We start from the raw sequence: 23,235 nt of genomic DNA, 5'->3' as shown, positions 1-23,235 counted from the left end.
AGATACCACTGGAACTTTAGTCAGTGATTGATGTGTGATTAAATACAGAAATTGAGAAGTTGACTTTGTGAAAATCGTATCTTACTGTCTAACTCCATTGATTCATGCAAATATATGAATTAAAAGAGGAGTTAGGCCACTCAACTCTTCAGATTTGCTTCACAAGTTACCCTGTAACTCTCTGTCTCTATCTCTCCTGTGACGATACTTAAATACTACGGAACAAAGTTCCAAAGATCTTCAACAATCTTATTGTTTCTTCTATTTTTAGATCATGACCTCCCCTACTTTAAAATTCTCCCCCAAGAAGAAATTTCCTCCATGCATCCACCTGACAAGACTCCTTAAACTTGTGTGTTTTAGACCAGTCCTTTCTCATTCCCCTGAATTCCAGCAGAAACAAAGCAGGCATGTCTAAAAGACATATAAATTCTATTTCTCTGAATTCTTTCTAATACCCTTACTTAAATAAGGAAACCAGTACTGTGCAGTCCTCTAAATGTGGTAGGACTGATGTTCTGTGCAACTTTCCCTCTACATTAGTATTTGATTCCTTTCATAATAGATAATAACAATGTTGACTTTCTGAATGACTTGCTGTTCCATACCAGCCTTTTGGAAATTGTTTATTGGGTTAACAATGATCTGCTACCCTGTACTTCTCTTGCTCTGCTCCTGCGTTTTCTTCATTCTTCTCTCCTCCCCCACCTTTTTATTCAGGTGCCTGCCTGTTTTTTGCTTATACCTTGACAAAGGGCTCAGGCCCAGAATGGTTACCTTTTTCTTCCTATTAATGTTGTGTCACCTGCTGAGTTTCTCAGTACTTGTGTATTGTAGTTGGATATCCTATTTGATCTTTTGTCAAGATCCTGTACCATTTCTGCAGGACATGATGCCAAATTGAAAAGAACACAAGAAAATAAGAGAAGGAGGAGATAAAAAAGAAAACTGCAGATGCTGGAGACAAAACCAGAAGGCGGCCACTCAGTCTCTCAAGCTTCCTCTGCCATTCAGCATATTCATGGCTGATGTTTGCTGGCCTCAACTCCTCTTCTGTGCAATTCCCTATAACCCTTAATTCCTTAATCTTTGAAATATTTATCTACCTCTACTTTAAATATATCAAATGATCTGGCATTCACCACCCTCGGGAACATAGAATTCCAAAGATTCACTCTCTCCTCTGAGAGGAGAGAAGATGGAACAAAAATAAGAAAAGACAAGTTAGTTAACATTATCATCATATCTTGACTGGTATCAAGAAGTCTGGGGCTCTTACTCAACTCTGACAGAACTATTTACTTTTTTAAAAATATTTTTATAGCTTTCTATACTGTTTGTAATTAGAGAATGTGTTCCTCTTTTTAAAGTTATAACTGGTTTTTAAACCTGCCTCTTTGACCAGTTTTGGCCATATCCTCAATATGTAGCTTGGTGTGAAATATTGTTTAGTAATGATCCTGAATCATGTTGGGAATTTTTACCAAATGTAAAGGTGACTGCATGAATGTATATTGTAATTGATTTCTGCTTTATTTAGCATTTCAACTTCATTAATTCTGGTGTTCCTTGAACAATTTATCCAACTTGTTCTTGCAGTTGACTTCACAGCATCCATATGCTGAAGTATATATTGGGAAACCTCACGTCTGGACTGTTAACATTGATGATCCTGTGGAGGTTGAGAATGCAGTGAAAGCTATTCTTAATCAAAAGGTAAAATTAAATTTGAAACATAAATCTGAATAAATAATATCTTTGATTTTTGATTGGGAATGTTGGGGCAGGACTAGAATTATTTAATTATGCTTTAAAAAAACGGTAAAACTGAGCAACTGGAGTTATTAGTCCACACTAAAATCTAGAGAAATAGTCCAATGTGGAGGGATTGAGCAGAATATTCCCCGACTCTTTATCATTTTGATGATTCAGAGGTGATATAGTTGAACCCTACAGAATTCTAACAGACCTTGAAAAGATTCATCCCTGATGTTTTTTTCTTGGTCGGATCATGGGTCACAGTCTAGAACTAAGTGGTTAGCCACTTAGGACTGACACAGTAACAAAGTTCTGCACAGAAATGGTTTGTGATTATTTGGGATTCTCTGCTGAAGAGTATTCAAGGCCTGTTGACATTTTTGGATTTTGGAGAATCGCAGGATATAAAGTTAGTACAAGTAAGTGGCACTGACGTATAACATGGGCTATGCTCCTGAATGGTGAATGAAGAGGCACGTGGGGCTAAAAGGCCTTATTTTCTTGTGCTGTTATGCAGTTGCAGACAATTATCTAGTTGAGTGTAATACAAGAACAGTGTACAAATATTTGAAAGTTACCTGCCAAAATAATTTTTTATTTTTATTTTAATTATCCAGCAAATAAAAGATTTGAAGATAAAGTAAGTTATAAAGGGATATAATTATATTAAGTAAGCAAGGATCTGGCAAAATGGACCGTAATATGGATCTGTATCTCAATGATGTGAGATATGCAGGTTGATTGTGGTAGTATAATGATGCAGCAAGTAATTAGGAAAGCTTGCAAGTGTGCAACTTCTCAGGGTCTTATGCAATCTATCTCCCAATTTATTGAGAGAGGAGATCACCAGGGCCTTGACAGTGATCGATGTATCTTCCATAGCCACAAGCAAAATCCTAGATGACTTGAGAAGAGGGACAAACCAGCAATATATTGGCCAGTGAATCTTGCATCAGTGGTGGTGAAATTATTGGAGAAGATTCCTCAAGATAAGTTTTACACACATCTGGGAAAGCATGCACTTGTTAGAGATAGCAGCATAGCTTTGTGCAAACGTAATCAAGATTGACAAACTTGATTGAATTTTTTTGAGGAACTGCTGAAAATAATCCATGGGCTTTGGTAAAGTTTTTTGACAAGATCCCTCATGGTTAGACCAATACAGAAGATTAAGGCAAATAATCTTGGTAGATTGAATTCAAGATTGGCTTTGCCATAGAAGACAGTGTAGTAGTGGAGGGTTATTATTCTGGCAAGAGATTATTCTGGCTGGGACCTCTGGGGATAAATTATTAGGACAAAAATATAGATGGGCTTGTTTGGAGATGACACAAAGATTGGCAGTTATGAATAGAGGAAAATTGTCAAAGGATATAGCGGAATATAGATCAATTGGAAATGTGGGAAGAGAAGTAGCAGATGTGTTTAACCTGGTCATGTGTGAGATTATGCACTTTGGAGGGCAAATGTAAGGAAGTATACAGTAAATGGCAGGACTCTTAAGAACATGGATACACAGTGGGAACTTGGGGTGTAAGTTCACAATTTCCTGGAAGTGGCAACACTGGTCAAGAGGGTGATAAATAATTAATTCAGTATATTTGCCTTTGTCAGTTGGGGCATTGAGTATAAAAGTTGTGAAGTCATTTTGCAGCTGTTTAAAACTTTGATTAGGCCACATTTGGGGTATCATGTTCAGTTCTGGTTGCCACATTACAAAAATGATGTTGAGGCTTTGGAGAGGGTGCAGAAGAGATTCATTAGGATGTTGTCTGGATCAGAGAATTATTGCCATAAGAGGTTGGACAAACTTAAGTTGTTTTTTCTGGAGCATCAGAGACTGAAAGGCAACTTGATAGAAATATGTAAAATGGTAAGAGGCAGTGTCCAGGTAAATGCTATGCTTCCCCAGGCTGTAGATTTAATTGAGAGGGATACAGTTTAATTGAGATGTGCATGGCAAGTTTAAAAAAGAGTGGCAAGTGCCTAGGCAGAGCTGCCAGGGGAGGTGATGGAAGCAGGTATGGTAACAATTAAGAGCATTTAGATAGAGTACATGAATAGGTAGCAGATGAAAGGATATGGAGGATGTATAGTTGATGAGATTAGTATAAATTGGTATTGTGGCCACCACAAATATTATGTGCCAAAAGGCGTTTTCCTCTGCTGAATTGTTCTGTGTCCGATAATTCTATCTAAAGGCAGACTGACCTCAAGGTACTGTTATGATCCCAGAGGACCCCAAAACCCAGCAGCAATAGACAAGTGGTTACTTAAACAAAAGTTGCTTTTAATTATCTTTAAAAATGAAAACAGAATCAAACTTTAACTTAACTAACCTAACAATCCCCTTCTAATTCTAAGGGCATGTGTGTGTGTGTAAGTTTAGAAAAGTTCTTTGGTTCACAGTCCAATCTCACTTCTCATTCCTCCAAGTTCACTGGTTGCAGGCAATTCTTATACAGTGCATAGAATTTAATATTTATAAAGTTCACCAGGCTTTGGTGCTTGAAAGGTAAATGGTTATCGCTCAGGGATGTTCTTGTCGGTTTTCAGAGAGAGATTTGTTGTTCCAAGACATTCACAACTGATGTACTTCCATCAGTTACTTAAGTGTCTTGCTGACAAAACTTGCCCCTTCAGGGTTCTCCAGATGATAACCTCTTTCTTTCAGGTCACCACAGGGTTCCTTTTTGTTTCGCTTATTCCTCTCCTCTTGCATGAATCACAAGGACTTTGACAAGGCTGTCTTCCAAATGGGGCTCTGCATAAGCTTGCCAGCTTGTCCTTTTCCAGTCCCAGCTGCTCTTGCTGGCTGTAGCACTCTAGAAGTGATCTCTGTGTGTGTCTCTCCCTCTCTGACACTGAGAATGTCAACAGGCCTTGAATACTCTTCAGCAGAGAATCCCAAATAATCACAAACCATTTCTGTGCAGCACTTTGTTACTGTGTCAGTCCTAAATGGTTAACCACTTAGTTTTAGACTGTGACCCATGATCCGACCAAGAAAAAAACATCAGGCATGAAATTGATGGAATATTTTCATTGTATCAGAACTGATCTTAGAGGATGGAGAAAAAAATTGTTACAAATCAATAATGTTACTTGTAAAACTAAATTAGTAATCAGAATTGAACTTGGACTTTAACATCCTTTGTGGCATTGCCCTTATTTCATGCAGGCTGTATTTTCTGAGTACTTGGCCTCAATCAGTTTAATAACACATCTCATTACATCGACGATTATCATTTGGTCCTAGCTTTTAATATCAGAGACTTTTTTAGTTCATATTTTTGGCCAACTCTATGTTAAGTAACTTGATTGTAGCAGTACTACATTAATTAACTTGGTGTAGAGTTGTCAAGAAGGTCACAGCATACAATTATTGCAAGCAAGGGGGTGTCCCCACATGATGACATGAATTTAGTAACAATCCCTACTCTCCCTGAAAATGTTTAAAAAAAAAGTATAGAAAAGTTCCAAAGGATAGTAAAAGAAGCTGTTGGAAGAGCTGAAGAAAAGAATGCCACCAAGGAAGGAAAAGCCTGTCACTATAGCGTTGAAACTGGAAAAAGAAAAGGACAAAGAGAGAGAAATAAGGCCTACCTAAAGAAGAAGCCTGGAGCTGTCCAGAAGCTGGTTCTTCGTAGCGAACACCAGGGAGCTGGGGAGACCTCAGGACTCCCTGACAATGGCCGCTGCTCGCAGAGGAAGAACACTTACTGTACAGGCATAAGGAGTTCCGCCTGCACAGAGAAGAAAAAAAAGACACTTTTTAAAACAAAAATCCAGAAGCTGACAGCTCTGGGGGTGAACCTAGTGAAGAATTAATAGAGGGAGAAGCTGAAGTGGACTCATAACAAGGATACAGAGAAGTTGGTAAGAAACTTCTGGCTTCGGAGGTTAAAATGTATATGGGTGATTTGCAATAGACTTTGCAAGAATCACTGCAACAGGCTCTTAAAGTTATATCTGATAAAGTGACAGAAACTAGAAATGTAACTGGTCAAGTACAGAGTACTTTAAAGCAAATGGATAAGAAATTGGAAGTTATGGAAGAAAGAATAAAAGGAAATGAATTTCAAGTACAGCAATTAAAAGATCAAGTAAAATATTTGCAAGCAGAGTCAAAAGCAATGAATGAACAATGTAGTCAGAAGATGGATACTTTCGAAAATTACAGGAGAAGAACCAACATTAAAATCGTGGGGTTGATTGAGAGAAGGTGATAAAGGTAAAGATATGAAGAAATTCCACAAGTATTGGGAGTGGAATAATTTAAAGGAGACATAAAACCGCAAGAAGGTCAAAATCCTCGTCCAATTTTGGTCAGTTTCCTCAGCTATGAGATAAGAAAGTGTTGGAATTAGCTGCAAAGCATGCGAAGGCAAAACAAAATCCAATGATCTACAATGGAAACAAGATTTATTTCTATCCAGATGCAAGTTTTGAACTGTTGAAAAAGAGAAAGGAATTTAATGTAGTTAAAAATATATTGTTTTGAGATACCCTGCTGTACTAAAAGTTTTGGTAGAGCATCAAATATATTCATAAAATTGGACCTTGTTGAATTTTTATGCTCCAAATGTAGAAGATAGTAAATTTATGCAAGATGTTTTTATGAAATTGTCAAATGCCAATGGTAAGATTTTGATGGGAAGAGATTTTAATTTGACATTAAATTTGAAAATGGACAGATCAGGAAGTGTCTAAGGAAATAGAAGAATTAATGGTAGATATGGGACTGATAGAGATGGAGAAAATTGCATATGAATAATAAAGATTATTCATTTTACTCCTTTCGTCATAAGACATATTCACAAATTGGCAGCTCAAGTTCAACCCAGAGTTCAACAGGTGGAATATCTGGCACGTACTATCTCGGGCCATTCTCCTTTACTATTGTCAGTAGTATGTGAAGAAAAAAAGTTAGTGGATATAGGTGGAGATTAAATAAGGTATTGTTGAAAAGGAATGATTTTTGTGATTTTGTAAGAAAACAAATTAAGTTTTTTGTGGAAAATAATAAAGATTCAGTAAATAATAAATTTGTTATTTGGGACCCTTTAAAGGCATATTTAAGAGGACAAATAATTAGTTATGGGGTAAAATCAAAAAAGAGCTATTTAAAAGAAGTAGATCAATTAGAAAAAGAAAACTGATTTAGAGAAAACAATATACAAATTAGTCCAAATGTGGAAGAGAGGAAATTAATGGAAACAGAAAAGGTCAAGCTTAATATGATGCAAACATATAGAGTTGAGAAAGGTATTATGTGAACTAAACAAAGATATTATGAGCTAGGACACACATGTCAAACTCTGGCCCGCGGGCCAAATTTGGCCCACAATATAATTATTTTTGGCCCGCAAGATCATTTCAAAAATGTATTAGAGGTGGCCCGCCCTGCAGCGAGAGCCGATGCTGTTTTTTGGTAATGTCACCCCCACCATCCTCCCCCTTCATTACACATCCTTCCCCACCCCCTAACTATCCCCTCCCCCCTAAAACCACCCCCCTTAAAAGATGGCCAGAATATTCTCAAAAAGGAATCCAGAATGGTAAAGTTCCACAAACCTTCTGCTGGGAATCCTAACAACACCCGGGCATCAGATCCACGGGACGCGGAGGGAGCAAGAGTGTTGCAGGTTGACCATGCAAACTTTGAGAACGGGGAAAACAAAATTGTAACACGAGAAGTCTGTCGATGTCATCAGCCGGCAAGCCAGTTGGAAGGCTCCCCACACAACCAGTCACTTCTCCCACCTGTCGAGCGGTGCGGCGGATTGGCAAGCGCCTGTGATTTCCTGTCGGCGCGACGGACTTGGCAGGCTGCGCACAGCCCCCGCTGTTCCGCAAAGGCTGATCGGCAACGCGCTGGGCCTGAGTGGGTGGGTAAGCAGGGGTGGGCAGAGGGTTTAGTTGAGGAGTAATGGGCAGGGGAAGTTATGGTGGTGCGAGGGGCAGTTAGAGGGAGGGATGAGTATAAGGAGGGGTGGATAGGGAAGAGGTAAAAGGGGAGGGGCAGGGCGAGTAGGGGAGGGTGATTAGATGGTGAGAGACGGGTAGAGGGAGGAACAGGTTGAGGGGAGAGGCAGTAGAAGGGCGTGTATAGGATGGGGTGGGTAGAGGCAGAGCGAGTGGAGTGAGGGTGAGTAGAGGTTGGGTAAAGGACTGGTCAGGTAGAGGGATGGTGGGTCGAGGGTGAATAGAGACCTAGAGCCTGAGGAGTGAGCAGGAAATGCTGAGTCCTGATGCAGGCCAAAATGGACACAGCCTGTGAATGCTGACTACATCTCCACAGGGACCAAATAGGTTTCCCTCAGGTCAAGCAAAGGGTGAACTTGAGCTACCGACTCCTGAACTGTAACATTATCCTCCTAAAGTTTTTTAACATTACATACGTTGAAAGAAAAGAAAACATGCAGATGTTGTTGAAAATTTTCAATAAATATTTAGTTCGGCCCTCGACTTAGTCCAAGTTTTTAATTTTGGCCCTCTGTGAATTTGAGTTTGATGCCCCTGAGCTAGGAGAAAGAGCTCATAAAGTGTTGGCATGGCAGTTAAAGAAAGAACAGGTATCTAGGACTATAGTAGCAATGAAAGACAAAAATGCTCAGATGGTATCTCAATTGAAGGAAATGAAAATTTTAGTGTTTTCTGAGAAATTATATGTCTGAGTTAAAACAAGATGAAATTAAAATTGAGCAATATTTGCAACAAGTTCAATTACCAAATTTGCGTGGAAGAGAAGAAAGAATTATCTAATTCTTTTGTAGAAGAAGCGATGTATGATGTTTTGTAAACATTGCAAAATAGTAAAACACCAGGAGAAGATGGTTCCCCAGTGGAATTTTATAAGGAATTGTTGGTGCCAATTTTTAACGAGATATTAGATCAAATGAGAGAAGTAAATGATGTATCAGAATCTTTCAAGATTGCATTGATAATGGTAATACCAATAAAAGAGAAAGATCCATTACAAGCAGCTTTATATAGACTAATATCTTTGTTAAATGTAGATTATAAAATTGTATCCAAATTGTGGGCCAATCATTTGTCAAAATACTTCCAAAATTAATCAATATGGACCAGACGGGGTTTAGCAGTTACTTTAGATGCATAAAAAGCATTTGATAAATTAGAATAGGACTTTTTTTATTTAAGGTGTTAAGTTTGGATTCCCTGAGATATTTAGGAAAGGAATAAAAGCATTGTATAATGAACCAAAGGCAAAGGTCAAATGTAAAAGGTCAAATGTCAAGTTTGATTAGATTAGAAAGGTCTTCGAGGCAGGGTTACCCACTCTCATATTTGCATGGGCAATAGAACAATTAGCTGAAGTGATTCGAAGAGATGAGGAAATTATTGGTTTTGAGATAGGAGACAAATTTCATAAAATTAGTCTTTTTGCAGATGATGTTATAGTATATTTATGATGTTATAGTATATTTGACTAAACCAGAAATCTCTTTGAATAAATTAAATGAAAGATTAGTATCAGGATACAAGGTTAATGAGGATAAAAGTGAAATGATGCTGATGGTTAATGCAAACTATACACAATGTAAAAAGTTAGTAAAATGATAAAATGATGTGGTTAAATATTTGTGGATAATGGTAAGTAAACAATTGAATAATTTGTATAAATTGAACTATTTAGCACTTCTTAAAAGATTAGAGGAAGATTTAAAAAGATGGAAGGAATTATCAATAACATTAATAGAAGTGTGAATTGTGTCAAAATGATTTTTTTTCCTAGAATTCAATACTTATTTCAAACATTACCAATTCAGGTGCCTGAAATGTCTTTTAGACAATTAAATAAGAGTATTAGAGAGTTTTTATGGAGAGGAGAATCAGCAAGGATAAGTATGGAAAAGTTAATATGGAAAAAAGATCGAGGAGATTTGAGACTACCAAATTTTTTTAAATTGCTATCAGGCAGCTCAATTGGGATTTTTGTCCTCCTGGTATCAAAGAGAGGAAAAAGTACCTTGGGCATGCATTGAGATAAATAACATAGGTGAATAAATTCCAGAGCAAATACTGTAAAAATGGAATTATGAAATTTTTAAAGGTAGGAAAGAAATACCAATTTTAAAATATTTGTTTCAAATATGGAATGGGATACATTAGGGTAGAAAGAGGTATAAGAAATGATCAGTTGACTCAATTACTTTAAGACAAAATCAACTTCCATTTACAATGAATAATTCTTTATTTTCATGACATTTGATCAATTAAAGGAGAAATATGGGATACCACAAAATACAATATTTGCATATTATCAATTAAGATCCTATTTGAAGAGGAATTTTGGAACAGATTTGAGACTCCCGGGTGCAGAGTCTATTTGAATATGTCATAGCAGATACCCTTATTATTAGAAGGTTTATAACTATCATGTATAATAAACAACTGCGCTGGATGGGTCACGTCTCCAGAATGGCGGACCATCGCCTTCCCAAGATCGTGTTATATGGCGAGCTCTCCACTGGCTACCGTGACAGAGGTGCACCAAAGAAAAGGTACAAGGACTGCCTAAAGAAATCTCTTGGTGCCTGCCACATTGACCACCGCCAGTGGGCTGATAACGCCTCAAACTGTGCATCTTGGCGCCTCACAGTTTGGCGGGCAGCAACCTCCTTTGAAGAAGACCGCAGAGCCCACCTCACTGACAAAAGGCAAAGGAGGAAACACCCAACCCCAACCAACCAATTTTCCCTTGTAACCGCTGCAATCGTGTCTGCCTGTCCCGCATCGGACTTGTCAGCCACAAACGAGCCTGCAGCTGACGTGGACTTTTTACCCCCTCCATAAATCTTCGTCCGCGAAGCCAAGCCAAAGAAAAAAAATAATAAACAACAAAAAGCAAAGGAAAAAAAATCTATATAAAACCAAATTGCAGTGGAAACAGGACTTAAATATACAAATTCAAGAGGAAATATGTAGAGACAGTGTAACTAATACAATTAATATCAGATATCAAATGCTTCAATATAATTTTTTGACATCAAATGTATTATACCCCGATAAGTTGAATAAAATTAACCCAAATTTATCTATTCAGTGTTTTAGATGTTAAAAAAAAAGTTTGTAATTTCTCACACTCAGTATGGTTGTGTGAAAAGGTAAAAGATTTTTGGAAAGAATTATGTGCTGTGATAGAGAAAATATTAATAGTAAAGATTAAAATAGATCCAAGAATCTTTTTGTTGGGTAATATATATGATAAAGATATTAAGTTGGAGTTAGACAAATATGAGAAAAAGATTTTTGAGTTTTAGCAACAGCAGGTAGTGAGAAAGTTTGTAGCTATAATGTGGAAACTGGAAAGTAATGTAAAAATAGAAGAATGGTTTAATAAAATAAAACATTGTCTCCCATTAGAAAAGATAATTTAAATTTTGAGAGATGAATATGACAATTTCTGTCAAATTTGGGAGCTTTATATGAGATTTGTGGATGTAGAGTAATCCAGACCTAATCCAACTCCCCCCTTGAAAATATGGTATAAATGGTATTATTAACATAATTACGAGTATCACTATGAATGTTCTTTATTTTTTAATTCTTTTTTCTATCTGTAAGGGTTAGGGGAGGTGGGGGGGGGGGAATTGAAATTCATTTAATGTCTATTGTGTAATGACTGCAAGCTCATTTGAAATGTATGTATGATGCTAATAAATAAAATTTTCAAAAAACAATTATCGCAAGCACAGTTTATAATGGGTGAAATCAACTAAGTGGTTGCCTTGTTTACTCTAAATTTCAAACATTTTGAGTTGTGCATGGCGCATAAGTCTTGATATTGTCAGCAATGCCTACACCCGTAAAATGAGTTACAATCAAATTTTAACACACTAAATACTTCATGAAAATTTGGAGGATAAAATATCCCCAATTTTATTTTAAATATAATTTTAGAGATGCAGCACGATAACAGGCCATTCCGCCCCACAAGCCTGTGCTGCCCCAAATACACCAATTGCTTGAGAAAAATTGTCATTGGCCCATTTCCTTTGAAGTTCTGAAACCGTGCATATAACAAGTCAATTAAAACAGTGGTTTTCAAACTTGTTCTTTCCACCCACATACCACCTTAAGCAATTCCTTACTAATCACAGAACACCTATGGCGTTGGGAATACTTAAAAGTGGTATGTGAGTGGAAAGAATAAGGTTGAGAACCACTTCTCTAAACCTATGACGTCTTGTCTTTGACACCCCACCATAGACAAAATGTGTGTAATACTGCCTGTTTATTCCCCTGATAATTTTGTATACCTCTATCAAGTCAAACTTCAGCTTCCTCTGTTCCAGGGAAACCTAAACCAGTCCCTCTTGCTCTCTCTCCTTATAAAAATGTAATGCTTCAATCAACATTACATCCTGGTAAATCTCCTTAGCATTCTTTATCCAGCAGTCATGCTCTTTCTACAATATTGTGACTAAAACTCCACATAATACTACAGGTGTGGCTAAATCAAATGTTTTATACATTGTAACATAACATCTCTACTTGAATATTCTATACCAAGATCGAGAAGGCAAGAATCTCATATGCCTTCACCACCTTATCCACATGCAACCACTTTCTGGGGTTTATAGACTTGCATTGCCAAGTCCCTCTATTCATGAACATTCCTTAGGACCTTATCATTTAATGTCCACATCCTACTCTTGCATGCCTTCCCAAAGTGTATAACTTTTCATTTGTCAGGATTAAGTTCCATTTGGTCAACCTCCCAGCAAAACAATCTTGTGCTGTTGGGTTAAATAGCTTTCCTCACAATATTATAGCACCGCAATTTTTTCATGTCATCTACAATTGGACTCATTATTCTCATTAATGTACCTCACAAGTGACAAAAGTAATACAACTGAGAGTTGTAGAATACTGCTGATCACATAGAAAATATTGTGCAGTGGATTGAAACTATTCTACACATCCCAGGAGTAAACATTGGTGGCTACCAAATGCAGAATTAGTTCAAAAGAGTACCTTAATCAGTTTGGTTGTGTTCAGTGGTACTAGTAGATTGCATCAAAATAAATTATCCTTGGTGACCAAGGCATTGTGTTTACCTCTTAGTCAGCATCTCAAAAACAGATCATGTCACCGTGTCATTGATATATTTTTGGAGATTTCTGTAATGTTTACTTCATTTGAACAATGAATACCCTTCATAAAGTGCTTGGATTACAGAAAGGAACATTGGGTTGTGATGAGTATAACTACAAATACTTTTTTTTCCTAACATTCCATCTGTTGACACCAAAAATTCGTTAAAATAAGCATTTATTTGTTATTTGTGGGATTTTTCTATGTGGCATGTAGCAACTCAGTTTATCTATGTAACAAAACACATCCATTGGCTATGATTCTTAAAATAATAAAAATTTGCCAGGTGAACAAATTAAAGGATATGCAAAATCTGCTCTGAAATGAGCCCCAACTCCAGTGTAGTGAAATGCAGATCAAGCAAGAAATGGTTGAAAATCAGAACAGATAGAATAAAATTAAGGGCAGATCTAATTCAAACAGAATGGTTGGGGAAATTTAACAAAAAAAGACAGGACGCTGTTGTCCACTTGCATGCAGCAACCCTTGCTTCTGGATTATGAATTAAAATCCAATCCAATCCTTTCAACTGGGTGTTTGCTTTTCAGAGGAAATGAATTTGTCCAATTTCTGCACTGAGACCACATATTCTGAGATTGTCAATGTTGCATATTTCGAGGAGATAAATTTCATCATAGTTGTTTTCAGAATGTTGATTTATTAGTATGCCTTCAAAATCTGCATATGTTTTATATTTGACATAAGCATATTTTTATGTTCAATAGATTGAACCATATTTGCCCTATGAATTCAACTGCGAAGGAATGTTGCAGAGAGTCAGTGCTTTTATTGAAAATCAGGTAATTCTACTTTGACTTCCGTTTGATTGGAATCCGGATATGCTGGCTTCCGTTAAATTCCCACATAATTACTGTTTAGTCACAAGAATTGTTGCTGTTTTGAGTTTAAAATTAATACAATAAAACTTTTACAGTAAAACGACAGTGTTCAATATAATAGCAGCATTTAAATATTTTTAAAACAATTACAATTGACATGTCATAAATCTAAAATAATAAAAATAAATTTCTGAAGCTTTAATCATGTAGAATAAATTCAGTGTAAATACATTCATTCTACTTATAAAAAGAAAATTATTTTAGTTCAGACTGAATTTTACAGATCCCCACATTATTAATTGAGAAAAGTTGGAAAAACGTTCTTGAAACAGATTGAGCATAACAAATTACTGAAAACCTCAGTAGTTCAGTCTGTTAGTTGTGAAGTTTAATCAATAATGAAATGTTAACTTTCCTCCCCACTTTAACAGAAAGAAGCAAGTTTTACTATTTATCCTGGGTCTCAGTTAGAACCCTGCAAGTGGCATGGGGTCTCTTGTGAGGGAATTCGGTGACTCAGTGCTTTGTTTCTTCTTTAAAAATAAATTCTGGCAGAACTCTTTCCACACCAGCATTGCATTGCAGCAAAGAAGTCCGAGACCATGCTAGCACATAGTCATTGAGCTATACAGCATGAAACAGGCCCTTCAGCTCAGCTCATCCATGGTGACCAAGATGGCAATCTGGGCTCGTCCTATTGGCCTATTTCTTTATAAGCCTTTATTATCCATTCATCTGTCCAAATGCCCTATGAATGTCATAATTAAATTCAGATCTAAAAACACATCTGAGTTCTTGCTCTTTTTTATATTTTTATAATTTTAAATATCTGTGATCACGGACATTTATGAACAATTAAATGGTTCTGGAGGCAGTGAACCGGAAGAGTATCAAGGTAGAACTGGGTACAGGGTCTCTGGATTTGACACCCGAATCCTAGTGACCATTTAAACCCCTCCACTCAGTACATAGCCTTGTAATTGAAGTCCAAACCAGTGGTTCCAGAAAAAGTCCAGCTGTGACATTAGCACAAGAGGATGAGCATTTGGAACTGTGGTTTGGCACAACCTATGGCAAGCAAGGGTCCAACATTTGCCATTCTTGTGTTTTCATGATTTACTTTTCAGTAGAGGTGCCTTAGATTCTTCTAATTGTTAAATCTCATTCTAATATCTGCCTTAAAAATCAAGTAAAGCAATTTTTTTAAACAGTGTTTCAGATCAAGTTTTTAAAAAATACACTGAATGTGAGTTGTTCAGTTTTTTTTTTGTTTGTGTTATAAGATTATGCATCCGGAGTTCCCTTGTGAATCATATCAACCTCTCCTCTCCTAAGCATCCTTGTTTGTGGCTTATGAGTTGTATTATTTGTTTCCCCTTTTCAAATGTTTCCTTTCCAACCTTTTACATTAAATATTCTCATCAGCTGTTTTCCCTCTTCTCTAATTGGAGTGGTTTACCTTCCATTTTGTGTCACAACCATTAGTTTTAAATTTACACATCCACAATTAATTCACCCTCATTGACAAGACCTGTAGAGCCATTTAATTTTAATCAGTAAGTGTTTTAACCCAGTTTTTCTTTAAAATCTTATTTTAAATGATGGGAGTCATCAACAGATCATGAGATTTAGTTTCTGTACATCCGTGACTTTTCCAGATTTTTTTTCTCGATGTAATTTGGGGTTTTTTTCATTCGTAACATTTTATATTGTTGATTCCTTCATTGTCAGAGTATGTAATATTAGACTAAATTCCTGCAGTAAGACAAATAGTTTTAGTAATAGTGTTTGAACAGAGTACAAAATAACAAATAAACAGAGGCCAGTATGGGGGGGGGGGGGGTCTCACGTTTCCTCAAGGACACCAATGAATAGATATTTTTAATATTCTGGTCGTTGTGCTACTGATCAGTTAAATAATTAGAACCAAGATGCATTTCCTCAGATACTGAAATGGGGGTATATATCTTACCTTCTTTAATTCAATCTCTGGATAACCAGCCTGTTATAAAAAATATAATAACCTTGCTTTTAACTTTTCATCATGACCTACAGTGATATAATCTGTTCTGTTTCCTGTCCAAATGGTCTGTTTTTCTCCTTAACATTAATATAGGCTATTTCCTTTTGTCATTAAATCTTATTTTTCTGATGGTGGAGCCAACGTTGGTTGTAGCATTGTAATCCTGTAATGTATTTAAATTCAGTGGATGGGTAAAAATTGGTCATAATTTGCACCAGCAAACCTTTTTTAAAGTTATGACAACATTTGATAAAGCTTCAATTATAATGGATGAAATCTAAAACACTAGAAGTATGGCAATTGAACATGAGCACTTTGATAAAATAAACTCAAAATTGTAAAATGTTATTACTTTCACTTGTGTTCTTATTATCTGAGGTATGTTTCTCTGGCAATAAGGATAAACTTGCATGAGTACTTGTTTGGCTTTGTGTTTTTAAAATACAAGTCTGCTCCGTGCATCTGTTACAAAAGAAAAGGCAACCCCTGGTATCCGGCATCCACGGGGATTGGTAGATGCCAGATACGTGAATTTTCCAGTTGCTTGAGACTTTTACAATGCCTAACTAATATACCTGCATTAAGAATAAACCGTTTAAAGGACAAAAATACTATGTTGCACTTACACAGAACTTCACTTGCATGAATATAGAAGCCTTAAAGAATTTTACTTTATTTTCAGTCATGTTCTTTGAAAGCATTTAACTCCATGGAGCCACCCAAAAAACAAATAACATAATAGATACTTAACCCTTCCTCCCCCAAGTTTACAGATAAAGCCTTACTAATATGATGAATAATATACGAGTAAAAATAAAGACTTTTAATAAACAGGCAGCCAATGGCTCTTCATCCTGGGTGATGCCATTTTATTCAAACACCTACTACCACCAAAGCTCTTCATCCGGGGGGGGGGGGGGTCATGATTTTATTCAAACACAACTTTATTTTAACAGCTGCTACGAGCAAAGCTCTTCAACCTGGGCAATGACATTTCATTGAAACACAACTTTATTCAAGCAGGTGCTATGAGCAAAGGTCTTCATCCTGAGCAACACCATTTTATTCAAACAAAACTGCTATGTGCGCAGCTCTGTCACGTGGGTGATACCATTTTATTCAAACAAAACTTTATTGAAACAACTGCTATGTGCGCAGCTCTGTCACGTGGGTGATACCATTTTATTCAAACAAAACTTTATTGAAACAACTGCTATGTGCGCAGCTCTGTCACGTGGGTGATACCATTTTATTCCAGTACAACTTTATTCAAACAGCTGCAATGAGCAAAACACTGGCTGAATATTTGCTCGCATCTTCACCAAAGGTTTAGGTGTTACTTCAGTGAACATTTGCTTTTACAATTTTAAACTTCTATTTGAATTTTTGTTGATTCTTAATTACTTTGATTTCTTTTATTCCCTTTTTTTCCCGGTTGCTAGAGGTTGCCAGTTGCTTGAATTCAGGCCGTCGGGAATTTTACTGTAGTTATCAGATTATCTCAGCACATGTATCTGCTATTTTGCTTTTTTTGTAATGTGTATTTAACATGTTTTAAATGAAACTGGCACTGAGAGTGCAGCCAGCACTTTTCTGAGTGACATACTTAAAGGCTAATGCATCATATTTCGACCCAATTTTTATTGCTATAAATAGCTTTCTTTTGTTGAATTAATTCATTAAAGATGATGTAGCTATTTTGCGATGGTCATAATATTTGACGTTACAGGACTTCTGCCATGGTCAAGTGATGTGGCCTCCACTGAATGCCCTCCAAGTTAAAATTGCACCTCCCAAGCAGTCTTGTAAGCAGATTTGTCAAGAGAATAAGCTCATATGTGAACCATCTTTCTTTCAACATCTGAATAAAGACAGCGACTTGCAAAAGTAAGTACATTTGTTAGTGTTGTCGATAAATTGAGTCCAGTGAAATTATTTACTGCCACCCGAATAATCCCATTTGCCAATAAATTGCTATGATTTTGAATGAATATACGTGATCCGTACGATTCACATTCATGTTCTAGAATTTTTTTAACCAAAGTCTTTGACTAGAAAACAATAAAAAGCAATCAAAATTGCTAAATACCCAAGTTGCTTTTCAACGTGAGTGTATTTAAATTAAAATGCTTTTTTGTTGTTGTTGTTACTTGCAGGTATGGGATTGAATGCCAGTCATTTGAATCTCTTAGTGAAATTGTTGTTCCAGCTTACGATGGAAACAAGAAGCCCTGTTACTTCCAGAATGATCTGTTGCTTTTCAGCTGTGCTGGTGCAAGTGAAAGTTTTCAAAGGATCTGTCCGTGCAGAGACTACATGAAGGGCCAAGTTGCTTTATGTCAAGAATGCTTATAGCCCTCGCTCATCCTACACACAACATGAAGCTGCGATGTTTGGTCTTCACAAGGGCCGATCATCAGTTCTTAACTTTTGGGGGGGAGAAAATACCTTCAAAGGTGACACTGGAGAAAAACTTGATTTGGATCAAAAAGAAATATTGAACCAGCCCAGATGAACAATGTTAATCTTGAAAAATCAAATATCCGGGGTGTGGGGGGGGGGGGGGGATTTTTTTTTTAGTGTTTCATTACAGGTCATTTTTGGTGAAGGTTGGTGTACAGGTGTGAATGAAAGATATACTACTAAAGATTCTAAATTTCAGAAACTAGTATTAAAAGTATAAAATGAAAAGTTGTGGTCAGCTAAATAAACTGTAAATAGTGAACAATTGAGCATGCTGCTTAGTGAGTTTTTGTTTACTTTTATTTCGGAAGTAAAGAAAACCCCAATACAATAACAGTATCAGTTTGTAAGTAACCCATCTAAAATAGTTCAATATAATTATATACCAGCTAAGACGATGCCAATGGCCATTACTGAAGGTTTGATTGCCTGTTCTTCATGGACATTATAGTCAGTTATTTAAAGGATCATTTTCTGATATTGATGACAGTAATATCTTTCAAATATATTTGTCTTAAACCATACTTTAAGATTTGATTTAACCATTTGAATTACCTTTTCAAACAGAAGGGAACTGCTGGAATGTAATGGAGAATTCCACAAAGCTTTGTTCCATTGTAATTCTAACTTTAAGCTTTAATAGATATCATTTAAGAAAGATGCTGGTACTGTTTTCAACCAACTGATCAAAAGTGAAAACCGAGTTAGTGGAAATCAGGCCACAGAAAGTTGGCAAACTGGACATTTTAAGCAGAAACTGCCTATTTGAGAAATAGTCCTTTTGTAAATTGTATATAAACAGCCTGGTGTAAAATGTTTTGTTTCAAAAGCTCCTATAATCATATCTTTTTTACCATGAAGTAGAATTTCATATATTTGCACTTTGTTTTCAGGCTCAGGAGTATCCATATTTTAAGCAGTGCATTTAAACATTTTAGCCATACCGACAAATATCTTATCACCAGATTGTTTGGCCATATTACAAAACTTCAGTTCAATCACAATTATCTCTCTTAAATTGAATCAAAATGTTTGATAAAATGATAGGGTCACATTCAACCCCATTATCAAAAGTGGTCATGATTACTGAATTTTTAAAGTGCAACACTGCAAAAAAAATGAAATGAATAGATAAATCTGGCTTTTCAATTGTAAGTAGTGATAGTGGTTGGAAATCATTGTCTTGGAGACTCGTGTCCATTTCAGAACTGTTTACTGGTTATTGAAGGATGATTGTCATTGATTACACTATAAACAATATAAAGATATAATTGTAGTGGTTGATGAGTTGTAATGATGCCAAAAAGGTCATATTAACCTTGAGACCATTTGCCTATATTCACTTGTACTTAATTCAATGCATATGCTGGTCCCAGTTATTAACCCTTAACTGAATGAATTGTGACGATTGAGGCATGTGAATGCAGTATTGATTAAAAAAAATGAGTATGGCTTTTGGGATACAAAAATCAATGACATAATGAGTCAACTGCAGTATAACATCATTAACAGCAAATCAATCCAAACATGTTTGCACATTTGTACAAAAAATATTTTTTTTAGATATTCTGTAACTTGCTTTCGCTTTGTTGTGCTTGTAAATATTAAATGTTTTCTGTAGCTATGATGCCATGTAATGTAAATTGTGCCTTTTAAGGGTAATAAAGTAGCTTTATGATAATTAATGGCAGGCATAATTTACATTGAGCATAGTGTTAAGTGAGGAAATGGAAGAAAATAATTTTCCTGTATATTTTCGCAAATGGCATATATTGAACTAAGGTGTGCTTTGAAAGCTGTACTTGCAAACAGAAATTGTTTCCAGTTTTTGATCAGCAGGGGAAAAAAGAAACTTTATTTTTCAATAAATCTTTTCTGTGAAGAGAATTTCTTCCACTGATGTGTACATTGATTGTAATTTGTAAACATACAGAATACATTTTGAAACAGAACACTTGTTTGCTTAAGCATTAAAATGGCCTTCAGCAGTTCAAGCAGCATCTGTGGATGGAAATGAAGAGTCGATGTGCTGTCGCCTGTGTCTTCACTTGGTTGCTTTAGTTTCATAATCACTCTTGTAAATGACAACTCACAATGGAATTCCAAGCACAGTTCATGAACATACGATGTAGATTCTACTTTACTGCAGCATGTTGCAACTGTTTCCATTAAACTAAGCTGAGGACTCTGGCAAAGTGCAGACAAAATTAGGTCCCAATTATTGTTATCATAATATGCATTTATTTACACTAAATAAATATTTAACATCATTGCCTTCCCTGAGATTGGGAACTTTGCTTCAATAATTCCTCCAGATAACTTAATGAATCTAACATGAAATTTTGAAGATCTTAATATTTTCCCAGAAGAATGTGAATTTTAAATGTTTTTAGAAAGGACAAAGATGTCTGTTCACTGCTTTCATCTAACTAAAGTTACTCCCATTTTAAAAAGTGAGAAAAGAAAAACACAATCCTGATTTTGATTCGCATTTTGCCAATATAAAATGTTTTCATGCCAGATGTTGCTTTCTTTATTGATCCTTGCCAGACAAGGAGAGAAGTGTAAACTTAAGTTGTGGTTTAGTTGGTGCCACTCTACACTTCTCTACCTTTAAAACATCCTGTTTTTAAAAACTGCTTAAATAAACATTTAATCATCCAAATTTAAATGGTATTCCTTGGCTCGGAATTGTTTTTTAAGTCAATTTAGGAAACCACCGTGCATGAAAATTGTTGCATGTTTTCCAATTAACGAGTCAATTTCAGATTATTGAACTAGGCTCCTTATTAATTTGGTGGTTGTTGCAGCTCCACGAGATTTTAAATGTTGCTTAATTTTTGGATAGGATTTAAGAACTTGATTAGGGTTAAGGGTCTAGTCATATTTTGTATTTTCCTTTGAAGAGGCATGAAAATACAGCTATTCCCATTAATTTTCAGAACTTGAAAGTTGCTAAATAAGTTGCAAAGCTGAGCATTTTTAAATTTAATTTCAACAGTTTATTCCAATCTGGCAATCAAATTGCTTTACACGAGCAAAACCAAGAACAATGTTAAAATTGATACTAATTCAGCATGCAAAATCCCATTCTTCAAATAAATTGTATACTAATTAATTATTGTACAGCATCCAGCAGATATCATCTGTTAATAATTACAGGATATTTCAAGTTTTCAAACAACTTGAATGTAACTGACTTCGGGCTGAGAGAGATACACATGCTTTAAATTTGAAATACAGATTGTTTCTTGATTCTGCTGTACATCCTCAAATCTAATGTCAATTGAAGGATTAGTGTTATAGGAATTGCATAGTTCAATATTATCTAATGAACACTTGATCAAATTATCCAGTTGGAAAAAAAACATTCTGCTATGTGGAAGAGATGCAAGAGTAAAAATTGTATTTATTGGCAACAATTTATTAAAAGTGGAAAATCAGACCCACTGCCTGCCTCATTTTTACTAAATATGTTGAATATACCTATTTTTTTTTTCACAAAATTGCAAATACTTTAAAAAGTAATAATCAATTAAAGAGGAAAAATTTTAACACTGTATGCCCAGCAATGGACAGTTTACCTCCATGGCTATGTAGTTTTTCAGAGACAATTACATTTTAAACTTAATTGGCATTAAATTGTTGTGAAATTAAAATTTGTTCATTCCAAGTTCTCACAAAACTTTAAATGTTCCTCACACTTTGCATAACAATTGGAATTCTAAATCTGAGGTTTATTATTAAAGTAATAGAAATCATGAGTGGACTTTAAATGTTTTGTTCTGGGAAGATGGCAAGTGATAGAGTTGCTTGTGCTTTGAAAATATGCTTCACATGAAATAGGTGCTTTTATATGTTGACTTTTTTGTAACCCAGGAAATCAAATAGTTACTTTTGGGGAAAGATTTTAATTTGTTTCATTTCATTGAAACTAGCAGCAAGAAAAAGGATTATCATTCCAATTACTCCAGAGTTAATGCAATCAGTTAGTTCAACCAATCACTGGTTATAAGTGGCGTCCTTATTAAAATGCAAATTAATATACAAATGCTCCCTTCGACAAGAGGGGCTAAAAGATTAGAAGAATCACTGAAAATGGCATTTTAATACTTGTTGAAACAGAAGTAGCAGCCAGACTTAACTTCACTTGAGCATGAACTGATCTGGGTTCCAACATGCCAAATCAGCAGGGAAGGGTGGGGTCAGTACCCTTTTCTGTCCTTCCTTACTTCCCATGCATCGCTCCAAGGACAAAATTAGTGATTGATGAGAGTTTGGTTGGGTCAAACAACTGACAATTGTGGTCTATGTTTTTATGAAAAACAATGTGCTTGTTACATCTTTATTGTTTAGCAAATATGCAGGGCAAATAACACCATCTTTAGCCTCAAATTTTAAAAGTCCTGTATTTAGCAAATGTGTCTCATCACTGAGAAAAGTGTTTCCTTGCGCCATAAAATGGGCAATAGGGGAAGTGCAGCATCTTTCCAGTTACGACTGTGATTGGATTAGCTTTAGTGATTCTTTTCAAGTCTAAATACATCCCTTCCTGTGGAATCTAGTAGCATCACATGTCGTCATGGCCATCATTCAAAGGTCTCATAATTACGAGTTGCTTTTATTCGTGGGACTGTGTCAACCAAAAGCCTGGAAAAAAAAAACAAATAAAATTGCACAGAACTGTATCGTAATTGCTAAGATGTTCAATTTGCTTTTCAGATGTAGCTTAATCACCCTGCTCAAAATTATAAAAGAAACTAACCCTGTGTAATTATGACTTGAAGTGCAGATCAATTCCCTTTGGAGTAAGATTGTACAGACCAATCCAACTCAACATATGTGTTGGTTAATGGTCAGTCGACATGTCAAGTAAGATCCCTTTATAAAGATATTTTTGATTAAGGGTTCTGACCCAACATTGATCATTTAGAGTCACAGCCACACAGTGTAGAAACAGGCCCTTCAGCCCAACATGCCTATGCCAGCCAAGATATTCCACACCTGCAATTGGCCCATAAACCC

The 23,235-nt window shown here is 35.9% G+C and overlaps 2 protein-coding genes across 7 annotated transcripts in view; one reads left to right on the top strand and one right to left on the bottom strand.

The window, feature by feature from the left end:
* mgat5 (alpha-1,6-mannosylglycoprotein 6-beta-N-acetylglucosaminyltransferase) overlaps positions 1-20,106 on the top strand; it is a 121,240-nt gene extending 101,134 nt beyond the window's left edge. For all 6 annotated transcript variants that reach the window (XM_069935200.1, XM_069935199.1, XM_069935201.1 and 3 more), the window contains 4 exons: positions 1,600-1,716; positions 13,611-13,685; positions 17,477-17,634; positions 17,904-20,106. In XM_069935200.1, the coding sequence (XP_069791301.1) occupies positions 1,600-1,716; positions 13,611-13,685; positions 17,477-17,634; positions 17,904-18,102 (549 nt within the window). In that variant the 3' untranslated portion in view covers positions 18,103-20,106. The remainder of the gene's footprint in view (positions 1-1,599; positions 1,717-13,610; positions 13,686-17,476; positions 17,635-17,903) is intronic.
* The window catches only part of tmem163a (transmembrane protein 163a), a 132,450-nt gene continuing 129,250 nt past the window's right edge, over positions 20,036-23,235 (bottom strand). Inside the window, exon 8 of the mRNA XM_069935205.1 lies at positions 20,036-22,860. Within this exon, the coding sequence (XP_069791306.1) occupies positions 22,800-22,860 (61 nt within the window). The 3' untranslated portion in view covers positions 20,036-22,799. The remainder of the gene's footprint in view (positions 22,861-23,235) is intronic.

Source organism: Narcine bancroftii, chromosome 4 (genome assembly GCF_036971445.1).
Source record: "Narcine bancroftii isolate sNarBan1 chromosome 4, sNarBan1.hap1, whole genome shotgun sequence".
In the NCBI taxonomy this organism is placed as follows: Eukaryota; Metazoa; Chordata; class Chondrichthyes; order Torpediniformes; family Narcinidae; genus Narcine; species Narcine bancroftii.
Note: the sequence above shows the minus strand (reverse complement) of the source record. Positions and strands in the feature narration are given on the sequence as shown.